The sequence below is a fragment of the Rhododendron vialii genome, chromosome 11a (genome assembly GCF_030253575.1).
Source record: "Rhododendron vialii isolate Sample 1 chromosome 11a, ASM3025357v1".
NCBI lineage: Eukaryota > Viridiplantae > Streptophyta > Magnoliopsida > Ericales > Ericaceae > Rhododendron > Rhododendron vialii.
The window spans coordinates 33,781,669-33,796,125 of NC_080567.1; the positions used below are offsets into that span (position 1 = coordinate 33,781,669).

Below are 14,457 nucleotides of genomic sequence, written 5' to 3' on the forward strand. Positions count from 1 at the left end.
TCCGACCTAAATTTTTTTGAAATTAAATTGTTTACACCGCCGGTGTAAACATTTGTTTCCTCCAAATCAATTATATTGCGCTACGTTACCATGTTTTATTGATTGAGATCACTATTTTGCAACGTGGCACAATGTAATTAATTTGGAGGAAATAAATGTTTACACCGGCGGTGTAAACAATTTATTTTCAATTTTTTTTGGCATCACTAGAATTTTGCCTCGTCTTTAATTTAAAGCCTACATATTTATTTTTTTTGTCAATCGATAGAACAAATGATCATTTACATCATATATAAAATATAAAGTACAAATTTGGGACACTACATTAACTGTAAGAGTCTCGTAACCAAGTCGAATAACTCAACTAATAAGCCCATTAGGTTAGAAACAAAGGACAAAAAATGAAAAATACTCTAAGGGAGAACATTCACACGCAGATGGGGAAATTCAAACTATTGACCTCTTAGTGAGATGCAAAAGTCTTGATCAACTGAGTTAGTTCCAGTTGGTTTATAATAGTTGTGAAGTGTGTATAGTTGAGAAGTACGTAAACTGTTGTTTATTTCATGATTTTGCAATTAGTTGAAATGCTCAAAAGCTAACTTGAGTCCCGATTAGAGAGGGAAAAGAAAATCTTTGTGGACTGCTGGAGAAATTCTTGGGTGCCGATAGGGTTACACACGTGGTACCCCCGTCGGCAATTTGGACCGTCCAAACGTATTTTGGACGGTTTCAATTTTAAAGAAATAAAAGAGGAGAGCGAGTGGCGGGGTGAGGAAATAATTTTTGGCCTTCCAAAACATAATTAGACGATTCGGATCGCTGACAGATAGGGCTGCAAACGAGCCGAGTCGAGCCGAGTTTTAGAGTGTTCGAGCTCGGTTCGGCAAAAATTTAGTTGGCTCGAGCTCGGCTCGAGCTCGTGATGAGCTGCAGGACTCGAGCTCGAGCTCGGCTCGATATGTATTTACGGAGCTCGAGCTCGGCTCGTTCGGCTCGTTTATGAAACAAATATATATATAAATATATATATAAATATATTATATAATCGAGCTCGCGAGCCAATTCGAGCCGAGTTCCGACTAGCTCGAGCTCGGCTCGTTTATGAAACGAGCCCAGGACTCGAGCTCGAGCTCGGCTCGTTTTTGTCTTGAACTGAGCCGAGCCGAGCTCCGAGCCGCTCGCGAGCGGCTCAGATCGTTTGCAGCCCTAGTGACAGATACTCGCTTGGCACCCAAAAACTTCTCGGACGGCTGACAATAACATGGTATACAAGAAAACAACATATGAATTTACATATAGTCCATGCACAGAGACAAAACGAGGAATTTAAAGAAGAAAACTGAAATTAAAAAAAACAAAACATAAATGCAAAATAAGCATTTTTTTTATAACTGAGTGTCTGACGGTTTTGGCTAATTTATGCCCGTTCGTTCTTGGTAGTGGAGTTTGACCAGACCATCTCGTCTGCACCCAATCATCAGCAGCAGCTTTACCCATGAGTTTGGGATCAGGGCTTATTAGATTTAAACCCTCAAAGAATCTTCCTCAATCACCGCTTTATCCACTGATTCCTCATATACACATCCAAACCCTTCTGTCTCTCTCTCATCCCTCGGTCCTCGCAGGTCTCTCTCTCTGTCTCTCAAAAGTTTATTGATTTCTTAGTTTGTTGAACTTTACCAAATTCAGTCGTAGTATGTTGAATCATTTGTTTCCCCAGAATATCTAACGGGCCGGTGATTGATATTTGCCAAGAATTATCTTGGCAAATAAGGGTTGAAGCCGGCATTTTTGGTTTCTGGGTTCGGTTGTTTTGTGCTTGGTCGTGACAGATTTATGGTTAATGTTTTGGATATTTATTTGTTCTGTTCTGATGGGTATATGCTGAAAGTCCTTTTTGTTTATTTGCAGAAAGAAAGAATTTAGTGTTGCGTGCTCAAAATCTTGATCTGCTTAAGAGTGAGCAACAGCTGAGTGCATCATCTATGGAGTCAAAGAATGAATTCCCAGAGCTAAATAGGAACCTTTATCCGGATATAGAGCCTTACAGTACGGGCTTTTTGAAGGTGTCCGATCTTCACACAATCTATTGGGAGCAGTCCGGAAACCCGAATGGGCATGTGAGAAATCATTACACTAACCTAATATCATCTTTGTTTTTGCCATCCCCTTGGATTTCATAAGAAAAGAAAAGAAAGGGTTCTGGTTTTTAGCCAAATCACTCATTTAGATTAAGTATTTTAGTGAAAAAATGGAGATAAAAGTACAGAAATGAAAATTTGTAATTGGCTCCTCCCCTTTCTTATCTCACCCTTTCTCACCATCCGCGAAGAGGCTTAATCTGTTTAGCCCTTTTACTCTGTTTATGGAATGGGAAAAACATAGATTGTCTAAATTGATTGTCGATGTTTGTTTGTTCCAATTCTAATTCGTTAGACACCGTATATTTGCTTTGTTGGTTAGTTGTGATTAGGGTGATCTTTGAATCTCTTGTAGTTTTGAGATGCATCATTTTATTGTTCTGGAAATCGATGCAATACCGAGGGTATGAATACTATATGCTGTCACTTGAACGGAGTCATGAGATATGACCTCATGATGTTCAGAGAGAAAATTTAATCTCCTATAGATCTCAAAAAGTGGAGTGTGACATATATCATTTGCCGTAAACCATGGAGGGTCTTATAGCAACTTGAAAGCAGTTTTTGTTGATGTATTTGTTTATTGCCCAGTAAGTTTATGAATACTTGTCGGAACTCCTATAGTGAAACTATCTTTGTTTCTGCAGCCAGTTGTTTTTCTCCATGGGGGTCCAGGAGGTGGAACATCACCTAGTAACAGAAAGTTCTTTGATCCTGAGTTTTACCAGATCATTTTATTTGATCAGGTTTAGTAACATTTTCCATTTTGCTGAGACCCAAAATAGTTCACAAAGAACCTCTACTTTTCCTGAGAGACATTGTCTTCTTCCAGCGAGGTGCAGGTAAGAGCACTCCACATGCTTGCTTGGTGGATAACACAACATGGGATCTTGTTGAAGACATTGAAAAGCTGAGAGAACACCTTGATATTCCAGAGTGGCAGGTTGAGAATTTGTCTGGTTGAGTTTGCCTTGTGGATGTGCCTTTCAATGGTTTTTTAATCTGTGCCTGCCTCTCCACAGGTGTTTGGCGGGTCATGGGGAAGCACGCTTGCCCTTGCATACAGCCAATCACACCCAGAAAAGGTATGCAAAAACTGTTGTACTTCTTTCATCAAGCCTTTTACCAAAAGTGAAATTTATTTTGAAAAATCGTTGTTATTAGTTAAATAGATTAACTGCTGACAATGTTTTAACGTTTTATTTTAAGGTTACTGGAATTGTTCTAAGAGGTATCTTTCTGTTGCGGAAGAAAGAGATTGATTGGTTTTATGAGGGTGGAGCGGCGGCTATATTCCCTGATGGTGTGCTCCTTAGATTTGCTTCTTTTCAGTGTTACTTTCTTTCTTTGGGAAGTTGCTTTAGACAGTAGACTTCATACACTACATTTGTTGTGGAGATATCATATTGTTTGATGTGTTATACACTGATCACGCTGGACGATGTTTTTCGCTTTAGTAAAGTGCTGAGTGTGTGTGCATTTATTGTTTATCTAGTGTGTTGTTTTTTACACTGATTGCATTAGTGGATAATTTTGCTTCCCTGAGTTGGCTTAAGGTTTGTGCATTTTCCTCTTAATTAATACACAGCTTGGGAGCCATTTAGAGATCTTATACCAGAAAATGAAAGGGGAAGTTTTATCGATGCCTACTGGAAGCAATTGAACTCTGATGACTTGGAGACTCAAGTAAGATTTTCTTTTTGCTGTTGAAGCTGAACCCCTTCTTTATTATTATTATTATTATTATTATTTTTGGCTCTGTAAAATTCATTCGCATCTGACCAATGCTTTTGCATGAAGACTTTTGTATCCGTAAACAGAGTCAAATTTTTGTACAGATGATTTCTTGGTATACAAGCTTAAATATTGCAACAAAAGAGGCAATCTCCGATTGCAACATGTTTTCTACAATTTTCTTTCCCTTTAGTATGCAGCTGCTAGAGCATGGACCAAGTGGGAAATGATGACTGCTCATCTTATTCCTAATGAAGAGCACATCAAGAAAGGGGATGATGATAAATTTTCATTGGTGAGACACTTTATAGTAGGGTAGTAGTTTTTAGTATTCTAAAGATGTGGATTATTGTGTTCTTTGTAGCGGGTTCCTACTCAGTGAGCCTTCTCTTTTGCTTCTGGTTATATGAATATAGATATCTTGTACCAGTTTCTCTATTGTTAATGTTTTGCCATCTATTTTGTCCCACTCAATACTGCTCGTATGAAGATGAGTCAAGTAGTTTATCAGACATGAACCTGATAAGAGTGAAGGAGCAATAACCTCTTGTTACCAATTTGAAAAATATCTTGGTTTTAGATCGGCGAAGATACCGATTGAACTTTGTTAGTGTCCATCTTTACAGCCACACAAATCTATTTTTCTTGCTTGTTGGGGTTGCTTATAATAATGGTGGAGAGGAATTATACTTCTTGTTTTAGCTTCACGGTGCACAAAATTATCCCCAAGTTATCTGCTTGCCGGCAATATCGAAGAAGATAGGGCTTAATGGCATCTAACGTCTTCTTTTGATAGTGCTCTGTATGATTTCTCCTACTGTAATTGCTATTTGTTAGTTACCCAACAGGTCCCTTAAAAGTGGTCCTGAGTAGAGGACCTCTCAAATTATGATTACTTGATGTCTTTGAATTTTTCGTTGTATTTGTGATTTTCACAAATCTTTTGGTTCGTCCAGGCATTTGCAAGAATTGAAAACCATTACTTCGTGAACAGGGGTTTCTTAGCTTCAGATTCGTTCTTGTTGGATAACATTGAAAAGATAAGGCATATCAACACCATAATTGTACAGGTATGTGTTTGTCAATATTTAACTAACATCTTTGTAATTACTCCTGCAAAAGTTAATGTATCTAGACCTAATCCTGTTCACAATGTTGCATTGGCATAGAGAGATTTGATTTGATAGGAAATGTTTACCTCAAAACCCTTTACTTCATCCTTTGAGGGAAAAAAAAGTCCACCTTTTCATTAATTTGTGTAACATGTAGATTTTATTTCCAGCAATTTGGGTACACTTTGGAATAAACTTTCTTCTCGCATCTTGTCCATACTGAGTGTGTAATGTAGCAACTTTTTGTTCCCGCAATAGGATATTGTGTCCGGTATTCATATCTTATAGCAAAAAGGGTCTTTTGGTAATTGCTTATCATCTTTTTTATCATCACTATGGAGTGCATCTTTTGTCTGATTGCTGATTTTTGAAGAAAATTATTGAACTTAATTTCAGGGAAGATATGATGTCTGCTGTCCCATGATGTCAGCATGGGATCTTCATAAAGCTTGGCCGGAGGCTGATTTTAAGGTAAGATAGTTCTTTCAGTTACTTTATCGTGCTGAATGTCAACATCCGGCACTTCTTTTTGTTAGAGTGTGCATGTCCATGCTCCATGCACTTGATTTAGCTGTGACTCTTTTCATGCACTTTGTTGTTGCATCCATCAATCTAAACCTCATGTTTTTTTTTCCTCAAATATCTTCGTGGGAGGTTTCCCATGCTGTGTATGTACTATTCATTTTACCAGACGTTGCGCATTGCATCCTCCTCTGCAGCAGTTATATCATCTGATGCAGTTTTGTAACAGGCTAATATGCTTTTCACTCTTTATTTGTTCCTCCTTTTACATGGTTAAATAACGAAATCAGCTCAACATATCTACCTGTAAAGTAACTTCCACTGACTTGCACATGCAACAAGAAAATCTCTCTACCTTGTGTTTGTAGCCAATACGGAAAAATCTTTGGTTCATATTTTTGCGTTCATAGTGAAGTCACTAGAACATGCAAAAAGAAAATCTTGTGTTTGTAGCCAATGCAGAAAACCTTTGATTCATATTTTTGCATTCATAGTGAAGTCACTAGAATTTGTTGGTGTGCAACAGGTGGTTCCAGATGCAGGACATTCTGCTAATGAACCAGGAATTACAGCAGAGCTTGTGGCTGGGAACGAGAAGCTAAAAGACATTATCCAGAGAAACGGGCCCTGAATTGACTAGATGTGAGCACACTTTCATTGAAAGCTGCAGCAGTTCCTTCTCGTGTGGCCCAAGTTTCGAGAATGCCATACGAAAATAACTTGAAACTTGTTGGAAAGAACCCAATGGGGAGGGGATGAATAGTGAACCTTGGCATTTGCTCTTAGTACTCTTGGATGTTTGAGGGAAACTACTTTCCAATGTTTGGTTTGGGTAAAATCAATATGACACTCATTTGGCCAATGATACTGTTGAAAGGATAATTGTTAGTTCCAATGCTTCAATTTGACCATTTCCGTGGATGAATTGGGAATTGTCTTTATTTTGCAGATTTGGTAGCGTTGTATGAGTCCAATTGTTAATCGCACTATACATTCTTCTTGGCTGTTATCATATTGGAAGATCCATTTACAGGCTGTTATCGTATTTGTCTATCCTCGGTGGTTAATCAGACTATACATAGGTTATGATATGTTTCTTGCATTATAGTAAAAGCTTATTTTGCTATAAGTGAAATCCAAAAGCACAATAGTGGAGCAGACATGAGGCAACAACCACAAAAACAATTGAGCAGACGGACAAGAGTACATTATAAGTGTAATGAAACGATCGTCTCTGTAGATGAAGGAACGCACACAAATCCTTCTTATGTCCCCAACTATTACAAATTTTATGAGAAGTTTGTCAAAATCGGAAGTGACTAAATTTGAGCCAGCAAATGTAATTCAATAAACAATTGAACGATAACACAACCACCACAACAACAATGATGATAACAACAATAATAACAACAACTACTACTATAAGAAATGTCTAAGCAACTTTTCTTGTACAGCTCTTAGGTACATGGACGCTGTGAAAGTTTGGCTCCTTCAGAATGGTTTTAGGTCTTTTTCCTCGCGAAGTGTCACGGCAGTGGCTTGGCTCTGCTGCTTCCTCAGATCTTGAGGGTGCTGAAGATGTCTCCTTTATGACTGTGAGTTGTTCACCCCCACATACCAATTCAGAAGTCATTGCCTTCCTCGTCGAAGAAACCCTGAAAGATGAGTAGCTAAATCAGTCTCAAAGATGTTTCTTATTTCTCTGTAAGTAAAGGATGAGAAAACAGAAAACTAAGTGTACTCACCCTTTAGGCCTAACGCACTGAGTTATGACTTCTCTGCCCGGTTCAAATCGCAAAGTCACTGGTTTGGATTTCCGCTGAGTCGAATTGGTGCTTCTTTGTGGGGTTGTAATAGCAGTTTTTAGTCGCACTTGTCCTTCTGGAGTCCTTGGGCCAACTGTTCTATGCTGTTTTGGAAAATTATAAGATTATGAACTACTTTTTACTGGAAGTCTCAAATTTTGAATCTAATGAAGAAAATATGATAATATCTTACAGGTTCGTTCTTTTGTACACTCGTCTCTAGTTCTTTGCCACTGCTTTCATGTGTATCATGGTTGCAGTTGCTTTCCTCAAGGCATTTACCGTTTCTCTGGGGTGAAAAACAAATATCAGGCTTCAGGTGTAGTACTTGCCTCATTACCAAGCTAACACAACTCAACTGTCGCAAGTCAAAATGAAAATATTCACCTGGATTTCACTCCCATGCCTTTTCTGCAAAATTCCGGCTGGGAGCGTTGAGACTTTGGCAGTTTCATTTTCAGGAACTATTGATTGCATTCTTCTCTCCAAGTTAGCTTCTTTAAGAATTCTTCTCTCCTAAACAACAAGTTCTATCAGATATGACAAAGAAACACAGTCCTTGTTAAAAGCATATAATGTGGAAAAAGATGGCTTACATCTGTCCTAAGCCTGAAAGGTTTTGGATTTGTTGGTTTTGGTTTCTTATACTTAATCCCTTGAGCACCAGTGGCAGCTACAGTGATCCCTTCTTTCAAATTCTTGTACTGTGTTCGAGCAACCTTCATTTGTTCCACAGTTACAGATTAGAAGACAAAATGGCATGGTGCAACTATAGAAATGAAACACATAATACAAACATGAAGATTTTAGTGGTTGTGGTTAGTCTGAAACACTAAAATAAAGGGAAATGCAACCTTTTTAGTGACTTCATCTGTCTTCTGCTTGCCAAGTACTGTTCTTCCAGAGTGATTGTTGTTATCCTTGAAATCTCTGCAACCAATTTCATACAAAATCACCGTCGTTTCAGTGAATGAAGAGGTAAAATTAGGTACATTCAAAGGATATTAATGATGAACTAAGCCTCGTACCTGTTATCATTAGACGCTGAAGCATTTTCTTTGTCATCACTTTCCATGGCTTCGCCTTCATGTCCTACCTCCTCTCCTAAAGTTTGAGATTCATTCCCTTGCTCTTCTAAATTTGCTTGAAATTTGGACATGTCATTTTCTTCCAAATTACCATCTTTCGAGTTTGATGAGGAGTTCATCTCGCCTCTTGAGGCTTCTGATGACACAATATCCGAAGGCTTTATTGATCGCGCTACCTCTGAGCAAAGAATGGCTTCTTCTTGACTAGAATCCATGGAATCTGGATTTCCGGATGTTTTCTCGTTTTGCAATAGTCCCTCATGTGCTTTTCCTTGAGTAATCCCTGAATTCTCCAATACTGTACCCTCGCTTGGTCTTCTATTTTCAGCCAATTTGTTGGGCCTAGAGTTGCAGCATTTGTTTGAGTTCCCTTCACTCTTTCTCTTGATACATCTTAAAGACTTCGTTTCCTTCTTCTCGTTTTTCTGAGTCCTAAACAAGTCCTTGGCCTTACTTTTGTTCTTGCAAGAACTTAGATTCCTCATTGAAGGATCCGCTGGCACTGATTTGTTAGGACCGCATCTTATTTCCTTCGATGACTTGTTAGAATACCCCAATATACGCTTCCTTTGACCAGTTATCTCAAGCCTCTTCAACCCTTCACAAATCTTTGTCAAAGGGGTACGCAATTCTGACAAAGTTTTCACAACAATGCCTTTCTTTGGAGAGTGGAAAACCAAAGTCTTCGCTATCGTTCTACTCTTAGGCACTGCAATGCTTGTTGGCTTGGGATTTTGAGCACTTCGAAAGGAGTTTGGATTCGGAACGCAGTTTTTGTTCCTAGGAGTGGTCAAATACTTAGCTGCAACTTGCTTTCCCTTGGCTTTTGGGGTCGAAGCAATCTTAGAAAGAGGTTTAGCTTTCCCTTTTCCATCAATCAACTTTTGGGAAAATGAAGAGATCACTGCTAATCTTGATACTCTAGACTTTGAAGGTTTTGGGGGAGCTGAAAGTGGGCATTTCTCTTTCGCACTTGCGAATCAAATAAAATGTGTTAGTGATCACCAAAAACCAAATTATATTCGGGATTAATTCATTTAAAGATTTTTGTTGGTACCTAGAGGCCTTTCTGTTCAGTATTTGTCGAAGTCGGATGTAGGGACTCCTGGCTGCCATGACCTATATGAGTAAATGGTGTTAAACTCCAAACTTCAAATAAATTACCCTGTATTGTTTAACAGAAAAAGATACTCGTAATATAGAACCGACCCGAAGAACAAAATCTTTGGAAATTGCTTCATGGTCTATCTCTTCTTCATGCTTTTGGTCACAGCCTGAGACAGGATTGAAAAAACACCATATGTTAGAAATTGTGTACTTGGGAAATGCCAGATGCATTTCCAAGCCACTCAAAACCAAAATTGGGCATACAGTCTGGTGAAAATATTAAAATTTTGTCCGTGTAAAAGCTTATTTACACATTTTGGCTTGAGGAATAACTAATTTCAGATGATGGTTTAAACGTACAATCAAGGAAGACCAAACTATTTACTACTGAAAGTAGGACAATTTTCACTACCGATTGGGAAAAAAAAAAGTAGGACAATTTAAGTTTGAGGTGCAGTGTTCAATTCTGGTATATAATTTTAGTACATCTAGTGGAGAGACTCTATGAGAGTACATAAAATTGAAAAAAGTCACAAGTTATGCTCATGGAGGCCAAACATTCCAAGCATTGGGGTATGCCCGGTCATTACTTTAGGGCCCTAGAATTAATCGAGGTACGAGGTCACAAGTTTCATTCCTTTGGAGGCCAAACATTCCAAATCTTGGGGCTACTGAGGGTTATGTCCGGTCGATACCTTCGGGGCCCTGGAATTAGTCAAGGTGCTCAAGCTAGCCCGGACATTCGGTTCTCAAAAAAATTGAAAAGTCAATTTTATTATGTGCATCTTCATGTATAAGCTTTGTATAACTAGATCTTGCATTTTTTTTTCTTCTCTTGTTTTCTCAGCAATAGAAAATGAAATAACTATAAGGATAATGAGCTCCTATTTCGAATAAAAGATTCTTAAGGACAAGTAAATATCAAAGAAACCACAGCTCACATTTCGAATTACATCTATTCGGATGAGGAATGCTACTACGTACACAACTTTAAACTTTAAAGCACAACTCCGGATGCAGCAGATCTGGAACAGGTGGATGCATATGCATTCACATGCATTGAACGGGTCTGGACTCAATTGTGTGCGGAGTTGTGGTTTAAAGTCGTGTATCTCGGTGGTATGCTTTATGTATGAGAATGTATTCGGATCGAGTTGGAGCTAACTAAATTAACTACAACCTAAATTGAATCTAACAGATCGAGCCTTGAAATACTCGGGAAACAGGGCTGCAAATTAGCAAACACAGAAACTAAAATCGAAACCTCAAAATGTGAAAAAAGAAGAAGCAGAAATCCATTTTGGGACTGAAATTGGACGTACCCACTCGAAGGCAGAACCAGTAGCGGTCGTCGGGTCGGTAGGGATCTGGAGCGGTGAAGTCAACGAACTTGGGGGCTTCGATCTTCTCGTAGAACTCTTCCTCGTCGAGTCCTCCTCTTTCTTCTTCGTTGTTGGTGGTCAACTTGGTCGAAGGTTCAGGTTTCTGATCCATTTTGGGCGATGAGAGAGAGAGAGAGAGTGGTGATGAGGGTGGTGAGATAGATGGTAGGTTTTGGTTAATTGGTTAAACTAGAGGCTCTGATTTGCATTTTTCTAGACAATTGAGGTGAGAGAGAGAGAAATTTGAACACCTGACTCTGCAAGTAGCCGTTACAATCTCTCTCTCTCTCTCTCTCTCCGGACAGTAAGTATGAAGCGGAATCTAGGGCATATTTGTAATTTCATTTCTAGTACTTACAATTTCTCCATTTTTTCCTTTATTTATCGAAAATATTACTAGAATACATGAAAATTATCCATGAAAATGTCTAATAAACACTTGTTTTATTACGGGTTAAACATGTTTTGTGGGCGAAAAAAATCTTGGAAGAAAGCTGAGTTTAAACTTAAATACATTGTGTACTAGAGTCGTCCCTGACATTTTAGGGGTTTAAGGCGAACTTTTTAATTGTGCTCCTTATGCACTTTTGTGAGGAAAAAAGAGAGGGTAGTAGATTAATTTCCGAAGTAGTGATAATTATAAGAACTTACAAGTATGACATATTGACTAAAAACATCACTCTTCTTGCACTTTTAACAACAAAAGTACTAGTAATTACGTTAGCATAATTCATTTTTGTCGCCAAATCCTGATCAATGGATGTCATAGCTAACCCACCTTTTCAAACCGTTCTTGTGACATAATCCAACAAACATAAGTTAAAAGCTCGTTTCTTCGGGAACAATTGTATCGTGAGTACTCCAATTGTTCTCAAATAATTGAGCATTTTAATTTATTTTTTTTTCCTCTTGCTTAATAGTCTTTCAAGACTTCCAACTTTGAAGATCTTCGTGTGCAATTTTGATCATCCTTCTTAAAAAAAAGATAACCCTTTTTCTTATTGGTTAAAATAGTGAGGACTCCACCACAAAGCGATGTCATATTTACCATGCAATACACTTTTTGGTAAACATGACATTACTTTGTGGTGAGATCCACGTCATTTCAACAAATAAGAAGGAAGGTAAGAAAACTCAACTCAAGATCTTCCCATCACTTTGTGATGGCATCAATATCGGAAGCCTGCCTAGTGTTTTAAAGTTGGCACATTCAAGCATTCATCACTTGGAGTAGAATGTAACTTTTCACATCAAACAAAAACCTGAGTTTCCTCATATTTCTGAAATTTTCCAAACGCAGTCTTAAGTGAAGAAAGTGCTTGATCAATTAAAAATAAGAAGCTGATGCACGTGAGAGATTTTGAACATGAGATCTTAGGATAAAACAAATCACTCAATCTCAAATTTTGACCACCAGGCCAACCCCTTAGTATTGCAAATTCAATATAGTTGGCAATTTGTAGTACTAATTCATGCTTCTAATACAAAAAGTCTCTGTTTGCACAGACATTGAAGCATAAATCTTGTACACATCTTTTCTTTGCGGGGCCCACCTCAGATCTAGAAACGATGATCTTTGTAATAAATTATGTTTTGTAAGTGTCGTTGAGCCTATATCAATACAACTTCTCTCTTTTGTAAAAAATAAAAAATTGCCACTCGGTCAGTAAATCACTAAATCGGAGAGCACCACCACAAATATGGAGAGAAAACAATGAAAATATGGGGGTGAAAAACTCAATGAAGGAAAAATCCCACAATCCACACTACACAAAGTTGTAAGAACAATACCCGAATACAAAGCAGAGGAGGAGTCAAAATTAGTCCGAACATGCTACAGCTGGAGATTGAAGTACAAACCACAAACTGAATATCATGAGTATAATCCTCAATTGTCACCATTAGAGCAAACTAGAATTCTACGATTCGAAAACAAACTATCGTCCGTACAGAATAATTCAAAATAACTTGTAGTACTCTTAAACCTGCAGCAACCCATGAATAACCCGTGCAGCACCACCCATTGGATCTGTAATAAAGAAAGAAGCAAAACAAACAATTCAATAAGCAACTATAGAGTACCAGAACTTGTTTGGCCATGTTAAAGAACAAATGGTTGGGATCAATACGAGGATTCAATATTCACTAGAGAACAAATTAAATAATTCTATACATACAAATCAAAACTCCATTATTGGACGTGCGTATCTAATTAAATTTCTTCAAACCGCATGAGCCCATATATCATTGGGTCAAAACCACAGTTAGTTGTTAAGGGCAAAAGAAATAATTTCTTCATGTGTCCATCTTGATAATTACGTACGATCTAAATCATATTACATCTATATATTTTGATCAAAAGATGCATGAATCCACCGGCTTACAAGACAATTTGACAGAAACTAATAAGATGATCACAATTCACAAATAATTATGCCAATCTCATTGTTAATGGGGTTCTTCTGTTCCATCCTCACAAATTATAAAACACAAGAAAGTAGTAAGACACCTCATTCTAATAACACATAATTGGAGAATTCGCACCTCAAATATTCAAAATATTTTCCAAAGAGAATACGGCTGATGTGGTAAAGGTACTTACCTCATTTGTCGAGATGAATCGAATCTGAAGACATAGATTAAAGGACATCACCAGATTTGTCGGGCAATTTGTTGAGATCAATCAAATCGTTATCAGAGTCCGAATAATCGTCGTCAAAGTCCTCAAAATCTAGAAAAGGAATCCATCAAGAGTACAAAAATAACAAATCCAAGACATAATTTAAGACTAGCTACTATTTCATTCACCAATATCAAGAAATGATACGTAACAAGGTTTATTAAAAGTGTTTCGTTTGCCGAGCAAAAAAAACAAGGTTTAAAAAAAATGGGACTTGTATAAACAAGTAAAGATCATGCTCTATTCAATATCTTTCAGTGACTACACCAAGCTTTGGAAATTACATTCTATATACATACGTTCACGTTGAGACACTCTCTCGCAACTCAAGCAATCGAATCTATAATATACATGTAACCGAGCACCTGTTTACTAAAAGTTTAGTTTTTTTCATTACATTTTCAATCAATTAATAATCTTTTTGCGATTTACTAATTTGTAACTGCATATATTAAAAAGAATAAGGAATTTTATGTGCATGTGTTCACATGTTCATTATAAATGCATATATGTATATATGATTTTCTCTAACAATACTAGTAATTTTTACATAAAAACTTGTGAAATTACCTTATGAAAAAAGAGTCTCATGTCTTGCACGAATCAACTAGTATTTTCTTAAGGGAAGTTGCAAGTGGCATGCCAGGCCCAATTTTTGGTCAACCGAAAACGTGCATAAAAAAATATTTATTTACAAACTAAATATACTGAACTACGGTGTACAATGGTTTTGATGTCAAAACAAAAGCAAAAATACTCTATTCTGAGAAATTATTGATTGCTCCAGGCTGGCAGCCTCCAGGGGTCATTGACTAGATCACTCTTACAAAGCCCGATCATGTTGGGTTAAACACAACACAAAGAGCTGGGGGCCCAATAATGC

General features: G+C 37.6%; 2 protein-coding genes across 3 annotated transcripts; one reads left to right on the top strand and one right to left on the bottom strand.

The window, feature by feature from the left end:
• The first annotated feature begins 1,397 nt into the window (after positions 1–1,397).
• Positions 1,398–6,552, top strand: LOC131307262 (proline iminopeptidase). The gene is made up of 11 exons (XM_058333674.1): positions 1,398–1,628; positions 1,915–2,123; positions 2,792–2,890; positions 2,977–3,087; positions 3,167–3,229; positions 3,354–3,447; positions 3,733–3,830; positions 4,072–4,173; positions 4,835–4,948; positions 5,387–5,461; positions 6,039–6,552. The coding sequence occupies exons 1-11, from the start codon at positions 1,499–1,501 to the stop codon at positions 6,141–6,143; spliced, it is 1,200 nt and encodes a 399-aa protein (XP_058189657.1). The 5' UTR covers positions 1,398–1,498; the 3' UTR covers positions 6,144–6,552.
• A 138-nt stretch (positions 6,553–6,690) lies between these two features.
• Positions 6,691–11,175, bottom strand: LOC131307261 (uncharacterized). 2 transcript variants are annotated; one of them, XM_058333673.1, is made up of 11 exons: positions 10,835–11,077; positions 9,615–9,679; positions 9,463–9,524; positions 8,611–9,377; positions 8,346–8,529; positions 8,172–8,247; positions 7,914–8,036; positions 7,705–7,833; positions 7,511–7,606; positions 7,258–7,421; positions 6,691–7,167 (listed from the first exon to the last, which is right to left on the bottom strand). In XM_058333673.1, exons 1-11 carry the CDS (start codon positions 11,004–11,006, stop codon positions 6,945–6,947), a joined length of 2,061 nt encoding a protein of 686 aa, XP_058189656.1. In that variant the 5' UTR covers positions 11,007–11,077; the 3' UTR covers positions 6,691–6,944. The 2 variants fall into 2 exon arrangements, with proteins under 2 accessions (XP_058189656.1, XP_058189655.1); XM_058333672.1 differs by having other exon boundaries at positions 8,346–9,377; positions 10,835–11,175.
• Between the last annotated feature and the right edge of the window lie 3,282 nt (positions 11,176–14,457).

What these genes read in the sequence shown, in the direction of transcription:
- LOC131307262 (XM_058333674.1), top strand. Translation starts at nt 1,499, where the DNA reads ATGAGTTTGGGATCAGGGCTTATTAGATTTAAACCCTCAAAGAATCTT. An exon ending in AGATCATTTTATTTGATCAG is followed by an intron (nt 2,891 to 2,976) that starts GTTTAGTAACAT and finishes GTCTTCTTCCAG; the next exon opens with CGAGGTGCAGGTAAGAGCAC. An exon ending in CTGATGACTTGGAGACTCAA is followed by an intron (nt 3,831 to 4,071) that starts GTAAGATTTTCT and finishes CTTTCCCTTTAG; the next exon opens with TATGCAGCTGCTAGAGCATG.
- LOC131307261 (XM_058333672.1), bottom strand. Translation starts at nt 11,006, where the DNA reads ATGGATCAGAAACCTGAACCTTCGACCAAGTTGACCACCAACAACGAA. An exon ending in CTGGTTCTGCCTTCGAGTGG is followed by an intron (nt 9,680 to 10,834) that starts GTACGTCCAATT and finishes ATCCTGTCTCAG; the next exon opens with GCTGTGACCAAAAGCATGAA. An exon ending in CAGTGCGTTAGGCCTAAAGG is followed by an intron (nt 7,168 to 7,257) that starts GTGAGTACACTT and finishes CTCATCTTTCAG; the next exon opens with GGTTTCTTCGACGAGGAAGG.